The 14,398-nt window shown below is 37.4% G+C and overlaps 1 protein-coding gene across 1 annotated transcript in view; it reads right to left on the bottom strand.

The window, feature by feature from the left end:
• The window catches only part of ERC2 (ELKS/RAB6-interacting/CAST family member 2), a gene marked incomplete at both ends in the record, with an annotated part of 688,274 nt that overhangs the window by 488,065 nt on the left and 185,811 nt on the right, over positions 1 to 14,398 (bottom strand). The window contains one exon of the mRNA XM_084248450.1: positions 3,146 to 3,220. Within this exon, the coding sequence (XP_084104576.1) occupies positions 3,146 to 3,220 (75 nt within the window). The remainder of the gene's footprint in view (positions 1 to 3,145; positions 3,221 to 14,398) is intronic.

Raw genomic sequence — 14,398 nt, 5'->3', positions numbered from 1 at the left:
TTCATTACAATTTAGTGGGCACAGCTATATGAACGAGCTAAAGAAAGTGAAACTTTCAAATACCATATTTATGGCATGTCTAGTTTATAACAAAAGCAGATTAAAAACATATCCTTTCAGAGGAGTTAACATTAAAGAATAAAAGGAGGGCAAGCCTTTCAACTGCCATTTTTATTGACAGTTTTCCATAAAAGTAGAAAAGGAGTTTAGTGAAGAATCTTTACACACAAAAGCAAGAAAAGGAGGAGCATCACACCATCTATGAGAAAACTAAATTTTCTGAGAAACACACATACACTAAACACAACCCTAGAACATATCTACCAGACCAAATCAGAATCAAAATTAAAACCTGGAGCTTCCTGCAAGAAGATAAATCACAAATAGCTTCACTCACTTGGTTTCCTTTTATTATCATGCAGATGTCTCTATCTCTAGTTCCCCAGCTCAATAGGTTGACAGTAGATGTGAAGGCTACTACAGAATTGCCTGCCACTGTGATATGGGCAAATGGCCCTCCCTAACACTTGCCCTACAGAAACAAATTTTCACAACTCCACAAGTCCAGAGCAGCACACAGAGGTCTACTAGAACTATCAGACTGTGATTATAAAAGCACTTGAATTGGGGCAGGATTTCACAGACTTTTCACAGCAAATGCTTTCTCAAGTAAATGCAAAGTATATTTGTGGAGAAGATAAGGGGTCAGAAGTTCACCCTTCGTTTTACTAAGTAAAAGGCAAAGAACAAATAGAGATGATTTCCAAACCCTTAACTCATGTCACTTCCCTGAAATTATAGGTCCAATTTACTCTGGGAAAGCTCCTTTTAACTTTAGATTTTGCCAACGCACAAGATGACACAGACGTTTACCCAAAGTTGTTTAAGTTAAAACACAATGGTGTTTCAAGTTCCACCCACAAGGGGTTTAAGGGTCAGTTCTACTTGATAGTCAATCTCTATGACTTGTAAAATCTAGGTTTCCAATATTCCCTCCTAATTCACAGGGATGTAATGAACAAGCTCACAGGAGATCACAGTCACTATCACAAGCTACATATATGGCTGAGAAGATGACCCTCTACCAGCTGCCTCTATAACTCAATTTATGCCTATTGAATAGAGATGGTAATGGGACTCAGACTTTGCCCTGACAAACAGAAGGCAATGCTTTGTAAATTACCAAGCATCCAAGAGACAACAGAAAAATTCCAGACTTGATTCCCTAGCAAATGTCATTGATGATTGATGACTGATCATCATTTGCCCTAAAAACATGTTCTCGTATAAATCAGCATCATTGGATCCATTCTAGACTCAATTTACTCATACTATATACAAGTGAATTATCTCTAAAAATCCTGTTTTTATGCCTTCCTGTGTAGATAGCTTAAAGCAAGTGCTTTTATTTATGATTTTGTTGTCTAATAAAACAGATGATGCTAGTAGTAGGCAGCTAGAGTCAAACATGGTATCTACTGACAAAAGTCACAGAAAAGTATTAATTGTCTTTGTATAGAGGCCTGTACCAGGAATATGCTCACTGCACTGTAAGAGATACCATTTTTGATTTCTTTGAAGACTTAGATACTCAGTCTTTTTCAAATAATGATAGTTTGGAGCTAGATATATATACATCTTATTTTCCGTTACTAATTATACTAGGAACAGGGGAGATAGGTGTAGAGCCAGATGGAAGGGGGACTGAATGACTATCTCCAAAATAAAATAAAATAAAATAAAATAAAACTGTTCATCATGTTTGTCCCTTTTTATTTTAAAGCTTTAATCAACTTTCAAGTTTGGTGCAAATATGAATTTCTGAATCACTCCCCACCAAGTGTAGAATGATAAGTTTGTTTTCAAAAGAAAATAAAATTACATAAATTCAAGACCATTCATAAGCCAGGATTAACATTTATTTTTTAATCCAATTGGTATCTGGTCCTTTGATGATATTTTTACACCAATTTGCTGCAAATGCATGACTCATGTAACCTCATTGTGGAACATAAAATCTTAAAGCAAAAGTTATATGTTGTTTCCACAAAAATCCACTTGGATAAAGACATTGTCATTGACTACAAAAAAATATCCAAGTCAGATTTGTACATGCCAAGAATTCAATAGCTCATATTAGTTTTTTTTTTTCCCCCAAATGTAGGAATTGTTTTTGGCAGACAATTCAAAATCATGTGGTGGAAGAAAGGGAAAAAAATCATCTATCAGCATGCTTCAGAGTTCTCAGATGCTGATGGTCACCAGCAAACTCTTAAGTATTAACTCAAGCACAGAATTACAGACAGCAAACACTGTTATTATAATTTTTTAATGGGACAATTTAAATCAAGAATTATTTATTCTTACAGTAAATACTATTTGCTTCCTTCTGGCAAAATATGGGAGTAAAAAGACTTCAAATTTCTAAATACTGACCATGCAACTGGGTTTCATTTAGATCTGTTTCCTAACCATAGGTCATGACTTAGTCATCATCATTTACTTCATTATTCTTTAAATACCCAAATCCAGCCAGGAGGATCTTTGAATACTTTCTATAGCATATCTCTATGTTTCCACAGCAAAATGGGATAGCCTGTGAATATTGAGGAAATTATTATCACCTCCAAATTTAACTAAGAAAAAAATTGGAGTTGTGAGAAAGCATTAGCATTATTATTCTTTGAAAAGTGAATTTTGCTGACAGCATAATTTTAATTATTTAACAACTCCATTGCACATAAAATAACTTCTCTGCCAAATCTTAGTTTCTCAAAGATGTCTTTTCTTTGTAGTATGAATGGGAAGAAAAAAAGAATTATTCCAGCTTTAGAAATTTACTTTTAAAGCACATACAAAACCTCCCTTATGGTTGAAAGCATTGGCCATGCTCTGAAAATGAACCCAGCTTCTTTCAGCCAAAGGACACTTGAGCCCTTTATTGTTTTGCCCGGAAAAGGCATCCTAATTAAAGGGCCAATAAATTAAAAGTACCCAGGCAGGCTAAAAGATTCAGAAGAAAAGCACCCACTAGGGTGCCTAGAGAAAAACACAAGGTTCATTTTCCATGTTTATGTTAGTCACCATCAAGTTAGAACAAACTCCAGAGGCACAGCTGTTTCTGACAAATGTGACCAGCTCCTACCTTCATTTCAATGACAGTCTGGAGAGCCTTCGTCTTGGCTGGCTCCGGCTGAAGTTGGCTTCTTCGGTGCAATTCCTGGGGAGGAACACGATAGAAATAAGCCTGACGGTTCATCTTCTGTTACACCATGACCTTCATACAAGCACCACACAGCCCACTGGCTCCAGGTTCACCGTGCACAGACATAAACAAGCCACAGGTGCCTCTTCCCCCGCTCTCTTTAGCATCCCTCCTGCCTGGAGCCTGCGTTCCCGTGAAAAGCTCCTGGCACATGCGCTATTTCTGAAACTTCCATCAATAATTAATGTCAACTGTGACAAAGCCAGCTAGTAATCATAGTCCAAATACTGTTCAACACTGGGGCTGCTGCCCAGCCATCAAATCATAATTTACTAAATTACATTACTCTGTGCCCCCAATACAAACACAGCAAAGAAACGGAGGAAAGAAAATGACTAAGGTGGTTGGAAATTCGCTGCACGCATGGCATTTTGCTACTGAAGAAGGTTTGAAATGAGCAATTTCAAACCTTTTCAGTACAACTGTGTCACTTTGGGGAGTGAAATGATCTGATGAAACCCTGTGAATCTCTTGCTTCCTAATTTATAGTTTCGGTCCCCGTTCAAAGTCACATCTGTGGGTGATATATTTATGCACTCATGATTCCAAGAAATTAAAATTGGCACTAATATCAACAGTGTTACAGGGGAGACAAAAAAGGCTCAAGCCAGATGTAGATCCAGCACTTCTGGAAAATGATGAACATTTCCTTAGGTCAAAAGCAAACAACATAATTACAATTTTAAGCTTGACGATTTGCTTTTTGCTTGGCTTCTCTCAAAAGAACAGTTCTGTCAAGACTTTGAAGATTGTTGTGGCAGAAAAGAAGAGATGCAGTTAAAGTATATTCAGTTCAAGCTTTGCTTTTTCGCAGTAATTATCAGCACTTTTATGAAAGTAACTAATGATAGGAGTAAACAAAATTATTGACACACGTCCATGGTATGATACAATCACCTATGGAATAATGTCATCACAGCGTGTTTCAACTTCCAAAACAATCATTTAAAGTCAAATGGATTAGTTCTAGACCTTTACAATTCACAGGGTCACAAACATTTAGTTTTTTAAAACATGACATTGAAGAAGAGGCTCACCATGGTTTCTAGTTTTTTCCATGTAATGGCATTAAAAATCAACTCCAAAAATCAAATTCAACAGGCAACTATAAACCAGAGACATTCTGCAGGGGGCGAGGAGGGAGCTGGATCAAAACAGGGGTGGGATGAGCACAAGGGACCATGGTGATGGTACATGGGTGAATTGGTGGTGGGAATTTCACGGAGGCTATACCCAAGATGATAAAGCATACATTGCATGAAAATGAAGAATGACATAAAAAAATATATAAAATTAAACAATTTAAATCCAAATAAAAAAAAAAGAAAAGTGACTCCTCCACCTTACCATCTATTCTCATCATCACCATTTCCTATAAGATAGAACATAGTAATGTGAAAATTATCCGAAAGGAATCCACAATGAAAAATAGTACTTCCCAAGACAAGAGAACTGATGACCTTTGCCCACATCCTATCATTTTGTTCTTATTCACCAGCATCTCAAGAAGACTAGGTCATGTTCCAGACACCATGGTGCATCTCTCCAGGAACCAACACTGGGGAATCACCCTACTTTCTGAACTATAATAGAGGTTTGAAGAAGCATGTTGTCTTCTCAGTCATCACAGAGAACAGATCAGCAAACCTATGCAAAACTACTTTTCAACTTCCAATGTGAGAAAAATTAGAATTCCTCTAAAAATTTGAGAAAAATTAAATTAGTGCATCCTAATTATTGAAAGTGGTCTCACATGGGCTAGAATATTTTTTTACTCTAATATATATCTGGAAGGGATGGAGTCAAGTATTGCTGAACCTATTTAATAATAGAGGAACAGGAAGAGATCCTGTGTGCTTTTGGAGGGCTTGGACTACAATGAGCTGGCAACACTAATCATTTTTAGGCTCCATGGAGATGGGAGATGACCTCAAAAGCAACTGTCTTTGCTAAGAATCTAAAATGTCCTTTGCAGTAGTTGGTTCTTTCAAGCCTCACCACTACTCTGTAAGGAGCGGGACCTGCATGGTGATTACAGGGGCTGCTGTCAAACATTGAACAACCAGTGACCACCAGGACAAGATTAAGCAACTTAGGTGGCAGCATTGAATGTGTTGTTTGAAGAGACATGTAATTCTATGGCATTTCTACCATATGGACAAGATAGATACAATAGCCCCCAGAATATAGACAATAGTAAAGTGTAACGAAAACTTAGGAAATTGTAATTCTTAATATAATTTCTTTAATTGTGAGTTTGTATATCTACTTGATATACAATATTCGACTTTCTTGGGCCAGTACAATTTTGTTTCAGCACACCATTGGGTGAGTCACATAAAGACTCTGACTTAAAAAAAAAAAAACAAAACTACTTAGTCCTTTACATTACTGCCAAGATTGAGGGAGTTCAGTGAACCAATAAAATCTAAAAAAAACAGAGTTGCTCCAGTAAGTGATAGAAGAAATATATTTCACAGGTCACCAATTCTAATACCATGTGACATCAAAAGCATCTTAATGTGAAAAGCTGGAATGAAATTCATCATAATGCCATACCATAGCCAATCCCCATTCGCGAATAAAAATCATAAGATAATTTGAGAAGTTGAGCTTGTATAAAACAAATAAAAATAATCAAGAAGCAACTAAGCAACACAACGAAAATAAAAACCATAGGGTAAGGGCATATGTTGTTATAATTTCTGCCAAGCATGAAAACATTTTTAAGGGCAAACATGTAATAACAAAGCTAAACTTGCAGCAATACTTTTGCAAAACTGAAAACAGAGTTCTCTTTGCTATAATTATACAAGCACTATTATAATATAAACCAACTCAAATTCCAGATTGGACCCTCTGTATCACTCCTTAAAGAAATAAAATATCCTATTACCCAGGAATTGTAATTTTCCCATCATTACACTATTTTTCAATCAACCTATAGTTTCTGAGGATCCATTTAATTCCTAAGATGTCCACTAAGTCAGGATGAAACCCCCGCGCAGACTTTACAGGCTATCTGAAACTCCCATCTCAAAAACTTCATCCTCTTTGAGATTTAGGATCCGAAATATGCTCACTGCCCATGGCAGAGGAGGTGCCCAAAAGAGATTTGTACTTCTGTTCATTAGTTTAGAATTGTTGCTAGGAAGGCCCACCACCACTACCACCATTGTATAGAGATGGACAATGTGACTTATTTCTTATCATTGGAATGTGGGTGGTGGCACTCCACCTTCTTAATAATCTCGGTCCCCAAACCTGTCCCCAACTCTCCCTTTCCACTGGCTACACAGAAAGGACTCCTAGACTTAAGAAGATGGCAAGACCCCAATGTAAAGAATCTGGGTTCCTAAAATACCATGTGAAAAGGCTGCTGTATACCCACAATGGAGACTGCTCTACTTGAAAAAGCTTTCGGGCTTTTTCTGTAGAGATTCCAGATCTCCCTGTCTTAGCTGAAGGGCTAGGAAGAAAAATAATGCCTAATTAGCCCATTATTGCTTGCTGCTTTTGAATCACAAAAGTGATTTTAAAATGTGAGTACTTGACAAATTTTTTGAAACAGGCAGTAAGATGAGTTGGTTGCTAAGTGCTCCTACTTTCCCTAACCTTCTGAAAGAAGCGCCCATGATGCACTGATCTTAAACAACAAGGCAGTGTCCCCAGGAGGATTTGATACAGGTATGGGGAACTATAAGACTGAACTTACTCTGCTAGTTTTTAAATGACTGGATATCCAAGTGCAGTGGGTCACCAATCTCTGTAAGAATCAACACAAGGCATAGATTCTCTCCAGAAATGGGCACAAAAGTGCATACAAAGTGGTGTGAACAATTTTAGCTGGTTCATGTGACCTGCCTCAGCACCCAAAATATCATTTGGAGGCAGGCTAAAAAACACTTAGTATGAGGAAAGAGCATCATACTGGGATTTGGAGTCAGAAGCCTGTGGTTCCAGTGGGAGAGCTTGGCATACCCCTCCCCCTGTCTCATCTGCAGGATAAGGAGCTTCCTGAGTGAGTTTCTAAGGGCCCTTTCAGCTCTAAGAACACTCAGATCTTTAATAGGCAGATAACTCTCAAATGCTGATCTCTGCCTGGTATTTTTAATCACAACAATTCTCAGTCTTAAAAGCAAAAAAAAAAAAAAAAAAAGAAAGAAAGAAAGAAAAAAGTTGACCCACATCACAAAATTTAGTATCTCGTTGTGACACTGATCCCCAGATGATATATTTCCCTATAATTTCACAGCTACATTGGCTGTTCTAAAACTGCCAGCTTCTTCTGCATTTAGGTGACCAACATGGAAATATACCAAGAACACAGAATGTTGAGCACAAAATCTCAAGTGGTTTGTCAGGATAACATTTCTTGGCAGTAAGTAAGAATCTGCAGTCTAGTAAATTAATCTGGAAGGGCATTCGCTTCCAAGATGAACCTAACTGAATAACATTCATATACACCACATATTTTTTCAGTAAATTGACTAAAGGACAGACAAACAAACAAACAAAGCAAAACTTAAACTGCCAATCCACAGGTAATTGACTTACTGTACTGGCAATCTTCTGCTATGTTACAAATAACACCAGATTTAGTGGTTTTAAATCACAACATTTTATTATGCTCCAGAATTCATAAAGATAGAGAAGGAAAGATTTGTTTCTAAACACTGATACCATGATGCAAATCTGGAATTTGCAGCTGGTGAATCTACTTCCAAGATGGCTTCATTGGCTTCATCATTTACATGTCTGGTGGCTTATGGGACTGGGATTAGCTTGACTTGTCAACTTGACCACCTATACCTGGCATCTCTATGTGGCTTGCATTTCCCTACAGCATGGCAGCCTGAGGATAATCCAACCTTTTTCATTTAGGTGTAAAGATTCCTAGATTTTATATTCTAGCAAATAAACCAGAGACTGCATGACCTTTTATTTCCTGACCTCAGAAATGTCATAGCATCATTTCTTCTCTGCTCTGTTGGTTGTTACCAAAAGAGAAGTGTGCCAAAGATTTGAAACCATATTTTTAAGTTGCCAGTCTTAAGGAATAAAACCAACTGGAGAAACTAACAGCAAAGTAACACTAAAATCTCAAATATCAACTCACGTCAGTCTTAAGATATGGCATTCACATATTTAAATATAAGTAAATTCAAGGAAATATAGCGGGGAATGAAACACAAATATCCTGTCCCTCATAGGTATTCTATTTCAGATTCCGATAGGACAGACACAATAATTTAAAAAGATCAAACCAGTTTGTCACAAGTGCTATAAAGGAAAGTCAGTGAGGTAAAACAGGGCATATTAGAGAATGGGGTATCAATTGCAACTTTAAATAGAATGGTTAGGAAAAGTTTCATGGAAAGGGGACACTTGAACAACAATCTAAAGAGAATGAGAGAATCAGCTGTGAATTAAACCCAGGCAGTCAGAATGGAAAATGTCTAAGTGCCTTAAGCTGTACAGGAATGAGAAAAGAGTAGTCAGAGAAATTTAAGGGGGAGTGTAGGAGGGGAAGGTGATTGTAAAATAGGTCCTATATTAGGAGTCCACTGTAGGTACAGTGGCTTTACTCTGATAAATAAGGGAAACCACTGGAAGGTTCTGAACATGGCATATAATAGGCTACGTGTTCCTTAAAACCTACTCCAGCTGCTGTACTGAAGTATGGGTTGAGTTTGGGGTGGTGGTGATGTAAAAGTAAAGACAGTACCATAAGGAGTAATAAAAGGCAACTCAAATAACACCAACAAAAGATAATAAGGCCTTAGACCCATGTGGCACAGTGGAGACAATGAGAAAGAGTTGAGTTCGGGTATGTTTTGAAGGTAAGGCTAGCATAACTGCCTGATAGATTAGGGACTAAGGAAAAGAAGAAATAATGGATAGTTCCAAGGCTTTCAGTATAAACAAGAGGAAGAATGGAGTTGGGAAGCTTGGGAAGCTTAGCGAGAAGAGGTGGGAGTTATAGGAACCAAGAGCTTGGTCTTACAAGTGTTAAGTTTGATATGCTCTCAGACATTCAAGTGGAGATGCTGAGTAGGTTGTTGAATAGATCAAGTGTGAATTTGAGAGGAGAAGAGCTACAATTACAAATGTGGATGAGTAGATAGCACTTAAAGCACAAAGCCTAGATTACATCAAGTTGGGAATAAGCATAGAGAGGCAAGGAGTGGTCAGGGCACTGAGTACAGGGAAAATTAACATTAAGGGACCTGAAAAGCGAGGAGGAAGCTGCTAATGAGGAAATAGCCAGTGAAGTAGAATGATAATCCAGAGTGTGACATCTTGAAAACCAGAAGAAAATGAATCTAGGATTAAGGAATGAATCTATCAATGCTGTTGAGAGGTTAACAGGATGAGGTCAGAAGATTAACCACTAGACTTATCAGCACATAGGTCATAAGTAACATCAACTAGATATGTTTGAGTGGATATCGTGAGTGAATGGGGTGATTTGAATATGCTATGGGAGAATGAAAGAGAGAAGTATCTCAAGCTGCTGTATTTGCAGTGTGCTATTTAACTGATCACACTGTTTATCAAAACAATTTTGAATTTTTAACCCAGGACCATGGCAGCATTATCACAATAGCCAAATAATGGAAGCAACTGAAATGTTCATTAACATGTAGGTGGATAAACAAAATGTGATCCACAAATGGATGGAATATTATTAGGCCCTGAAAAGGAAGAAAATTCTAACACCTACTACATGGATGAGTCCTTTATGATCTCGCTCTGCTATATGAGCTATTGCCAGGAGTCAAACTCCTAGAAACACAAAGTAGTATGGTGATTGCCAGGAACTTAAAATAGGGGGAGACTGGATGTTATTGCTTAATTGTACAAAAGTTTGATTTTTCAAGATGAAAAAGTTCTAGAGCTTAGTTACACAAAAATATATTCGACCAACTGAACTGTGCATTTTAAAATCTTAAAAGTGGTTAAGATGGTAAATTTTACATTTTAAAATCTTAAAAGTGGTTAAGATGGTAAATTTTACATTGTGTGCAATTAAAAAAAATGTTAACCATAAACATAACAGTGTTGAAGTCCCACAACCTTTTCCCATCTCCATTCTTCTGAGAGAAACGACCTTCTTTCTCATGTATGTTTTTGTGCTTGTGTTACACACACGTCCCTTCACAAGTAGAATAAAGCCAACAATAGAGTACATTTTTTTTTAATTTTCATAAATTCCAATTGCCCATATTGCACAAAGCTTTTATATTTTGGTTTTCACTTCAACAATATGTTTCTAGAGATTATCTATGTTAAGTAAGTGTTTCCTACTCTTTTATTTTCACTACAAACAATGTGAGAACAATTCCACTACATGAAAAACAATTTTAAATATCTTTATACTCCTAAATACACAAAAATTCTGTTCTTCCTAAAAAATTCTGTTCCTTCTGCTTGGACTAATTAATCCTCCACTCTTTTATTTTCTTTTGCCTACAGAGGTCAGCAAACTTCAGTCTACAAGCCAAATCCAGCCTATCTCCTGTTTTGGTAACATACATCCAGAAGAGCTGTGATCCTATTCTCTCAAGTCATATACAGTGTTGTAAATGAACTGAATCTCAATTTTTTAAAAAAGGTTATAGAAAAAAATAATTTTTTATTGAAACACTGCTATGCCCATTTATTTAAATATCATCTGGTTACTCTCATACTACAAAGTTATAACTGAGTAATGGTAACAAGACCATAAAGACTTGCAAAGTCAGAAATTCTATCTTGTCTTTTTTTTTTAAGATTTATTTATTTATACAAGAACCGGGGTCCAGGACAGATGTGCAGGAAGGTAAGAGGATTCACCAGAGACAGAGTGGGGAACAGAACAAGCAGACTGACTGAAACACACTGCCGAGGGGAACAGCGGGTGAAACAGGAGAGGTCTGCTGTGCCATGTGGGTATCTGCAGCCAGCCAGGATCGAACCCGCACTGCAGAGGCTGTGGACAACTTCACAGCACTGTGTTCAACCGCCTGTGCCACCAGGGAGGCCCTATCTTGTCTTTTATAGAAAAATTTATCAACTCCTAATCTAAAATATCTTCAATCTTCATCCTAGTCATGTCAGAAAAAAATACCAATCTTCATGTGATACTTAAAACAACCCACAAATTCTTTGACACACCTTTTATAAGGTGAAGCCTACGTGTCTTCCCCTGGACTGTGGCCTGTGCTTGGTAACCCATTTCTAACAATGACTTTTGTTGACTTTTAAATCTTGCTCATACAAGACATTATCATGCTCAGATCCTTGGATCACTTGTGGGGGTGGCCTAGTGACCACATCAGGAGGCTCCTGCCACAGCCACAGGGATGAGCAATCACAGAAGAATCTTTCAGCCCCAGTCAAACCTTAACCCTTTGCACTCCGAACCATTTTACGATATTTTGATTTAATTTCTTGTGCCATTTCAAGATAAAACTTCAGGGAAACATGCATGTCTCAAAAAGTTGCGTTGAAATAACCTCAATTCCCCGTAATCACTAATAAATTGCAGTGTCCCCTGAGAGGGGACATCCGAGTGATATGCTAGAATTCTGATGTCCCCTGAGAGGGGACAGCGGAGTGCAAAGGGTTAAGATACCTGCAGCTCTGCCCAATAGCTTGATGGCAACCTCATGAGGGACTCTGGGCCAGTACCACCTCTAAGCAATTTCATGAGATGTGTTTGTTGTTTTCAGATACTAAGTGGAGTAATTTGTTATGAAGTCGTAGGTTACAAACATGCACAGAAAGGCCATTAGCTGTCCTCCAGATAGGCTACATCCTGAACCCTCATATACACTCTTATAACATAGTATAGTCATATATAGTCACGCCATTGGATATTCCTGCAGTTTTACACTATCACATTAATAGATTCAGCCTGTTCACCATGGAGTGGTAAACTCTAGGAGCCAAGGACTCTGTCTATTTTTTTCCCAGTAACTAACATAGTGACTCCCAAAAGTAAATGTTCAATAAATATAGGTTGACTGATTAAATGTACTTACAAACCCAGGTATTCTATACTATCTTTTGACTAAAAGGAGCCTGTAGTGAAGGATGATAATAGATCAATACTCTTCTAAGTACTTTATAAATGCTGATTTGTTTAATCCTCACAGTAACTTCCTTAGATAGGTGCTATTATTATCACCACTCTTCACTCAAAGAAATGGACTTAGCAAAATTAGTAACTTGCCCAATCTGTGGAACTGAACCACTGGAATTTATTCCAGGCAGTCTGGCTGCAGGGTCTCTGCTTCTAACCAGCACACTACACTGATCATATTTCACCACTTGGCTTTGATCTGATATTTGAAGTTGACACCTACATCTCCACTGTCTGGTCTCCTGCTTCTCCTTGGATTGAGTCACCTCCTGCTTTTCCTTGGATTGAGTCTTCCATTTTCACTCTTGAACAGTTGAATTTTTTTTTTCAAAACTCATCCCAATAACAGTTGTCTAGTAATAATATCCATGTTAGTTATTAAATTAAAGGGAAAACTTGATTCAACATACAAAAGCAGAGGGAAAAACCTATACTTTTAAATATCAACATCTTTCTCAGTCATTGACAAAAAATAACCTAAAATATTTGAATGATTTAATGAGTAAGGCTGAATTAATAGATGATTACACTGAACTTTGCATCCTACAGAAGCCCTTTTCAAGATTCTATGGAATATTTTAGGAGACTGATTCCATACCAAGTCAAGAAAAAAATCACAAATCGATTTCAAAAGACATAGTAATACAGGCCCACGTAAGTAGTACAGACCCACATAAGATAATACAAATAAATTTTAAAAGTTAAAAATGAAACTTCACTATTTGACAGATAAAGCTCATAAAGTCTTAAAATTCAACCTTTATAGTTGGGCTGATTCTGTCTTTTCCACCATTAAATGTGTGGTCTTGGACAAGTTCTGGAATTTTCCCTCATCCTCAGGATGGCGATTTGAAATGAGATAAGAACATGAAGTCCTTGACTGGATAGCATCCACCCAGTATACTGCCAAAAACTGAAACTTATCCTCACTATCAGTTTTGCTCCTGGATGGTTATTAGTGTTCCTGAAAGCATACTAGAGAGCATAGCCAGGCAGATGCCTCCCCTGCCCACTCGTTCTGTGCTATGATCCTGCCTACCAGTCAGGCATGGCTACAGTTCAATTCAATACATACTAACTGAAGGCCCTTTAGATGACAGGTAGACATATACACACAGAATCCCTGCCTTCATGGAGCTAACATTCTAGTGTACTAGTCCTCAATGGAGATGCATGCCTCAATTGTTAGAGACAGAGACAACTGCTTATTGTAACTGGAGTAGAAGGAGCGATAAGGAGAGTGCCGGGAGGTGACAGAGGGGACAGATTGTTTAAGGTCGCATGCAATGTATATGTAGGAACTCATAAAGAGGATGTTACACAGAAGGCTTTGAATTCTAGAGAAAAAGGAAAACAGATTTTGTGGAAATAAGTAAAATGATATGAACCAATTGTTAATTTTTTTTTTAGTCTTCACCAAAAAATGGATATTTGGGAGCCTAAGACCATAACAACTGAATCTCAACACATACTGAATCTCATTTCCCCTTAGTTTTAATGCATAATTTACTCCTTTGACAAAAAAAAATGACTAAATCTGCACTAAAGATTGTTTGACAGACTTGTCTTGGTCCTTTGGAAGCTATGACCATGGGGATTATAGAAATTAATAAAATGAGATGCCAGATTCTAAATATTTAGCCATTCATGTTAGCAATGTCCTAGAAGAAAAAATGACTAAGTTTAGTCATTTGATTCAATAATTACTGAGCTCCTAATGCCTATTAGACAATAGAAAAATAACAAGATAAATAAAGCACCATGCCAGGTCTCAAGGACCTTGATTATCTAGTGGAAGACAAGAGTAAAACCAGAATACAAGACAATAACAAGAGCAGCTACCATACACAGAATGCTTAGCCTATGCCAAGTCCCATGCTTCACTGAATGGCATCCCTGCAGGTAGCAGTTTCCACCCCCATGGGAAAGAGGCAGACATTTAGACTCAGAGAATTAAATAACATGCCCAAAATCATAGCGCTAGAAAGACATGAAAGTGTGAC

This window comes from Talpa europaea (genome assembly GCF_964194135.1).
Source record: "Talpa europaea genome assembly, chromosome: 11".
NCBI classification, from domain to species: Eukaryota; Metazoa; Chordata; class Mammalia; order Eulipotyphla; family Talpidae; genus Talpa; species Talpa europaea.
Note: the sequence above shows the minus strand (reverse complement) of the source record. Positions and strands in the feature narration are given on the sequence as shown.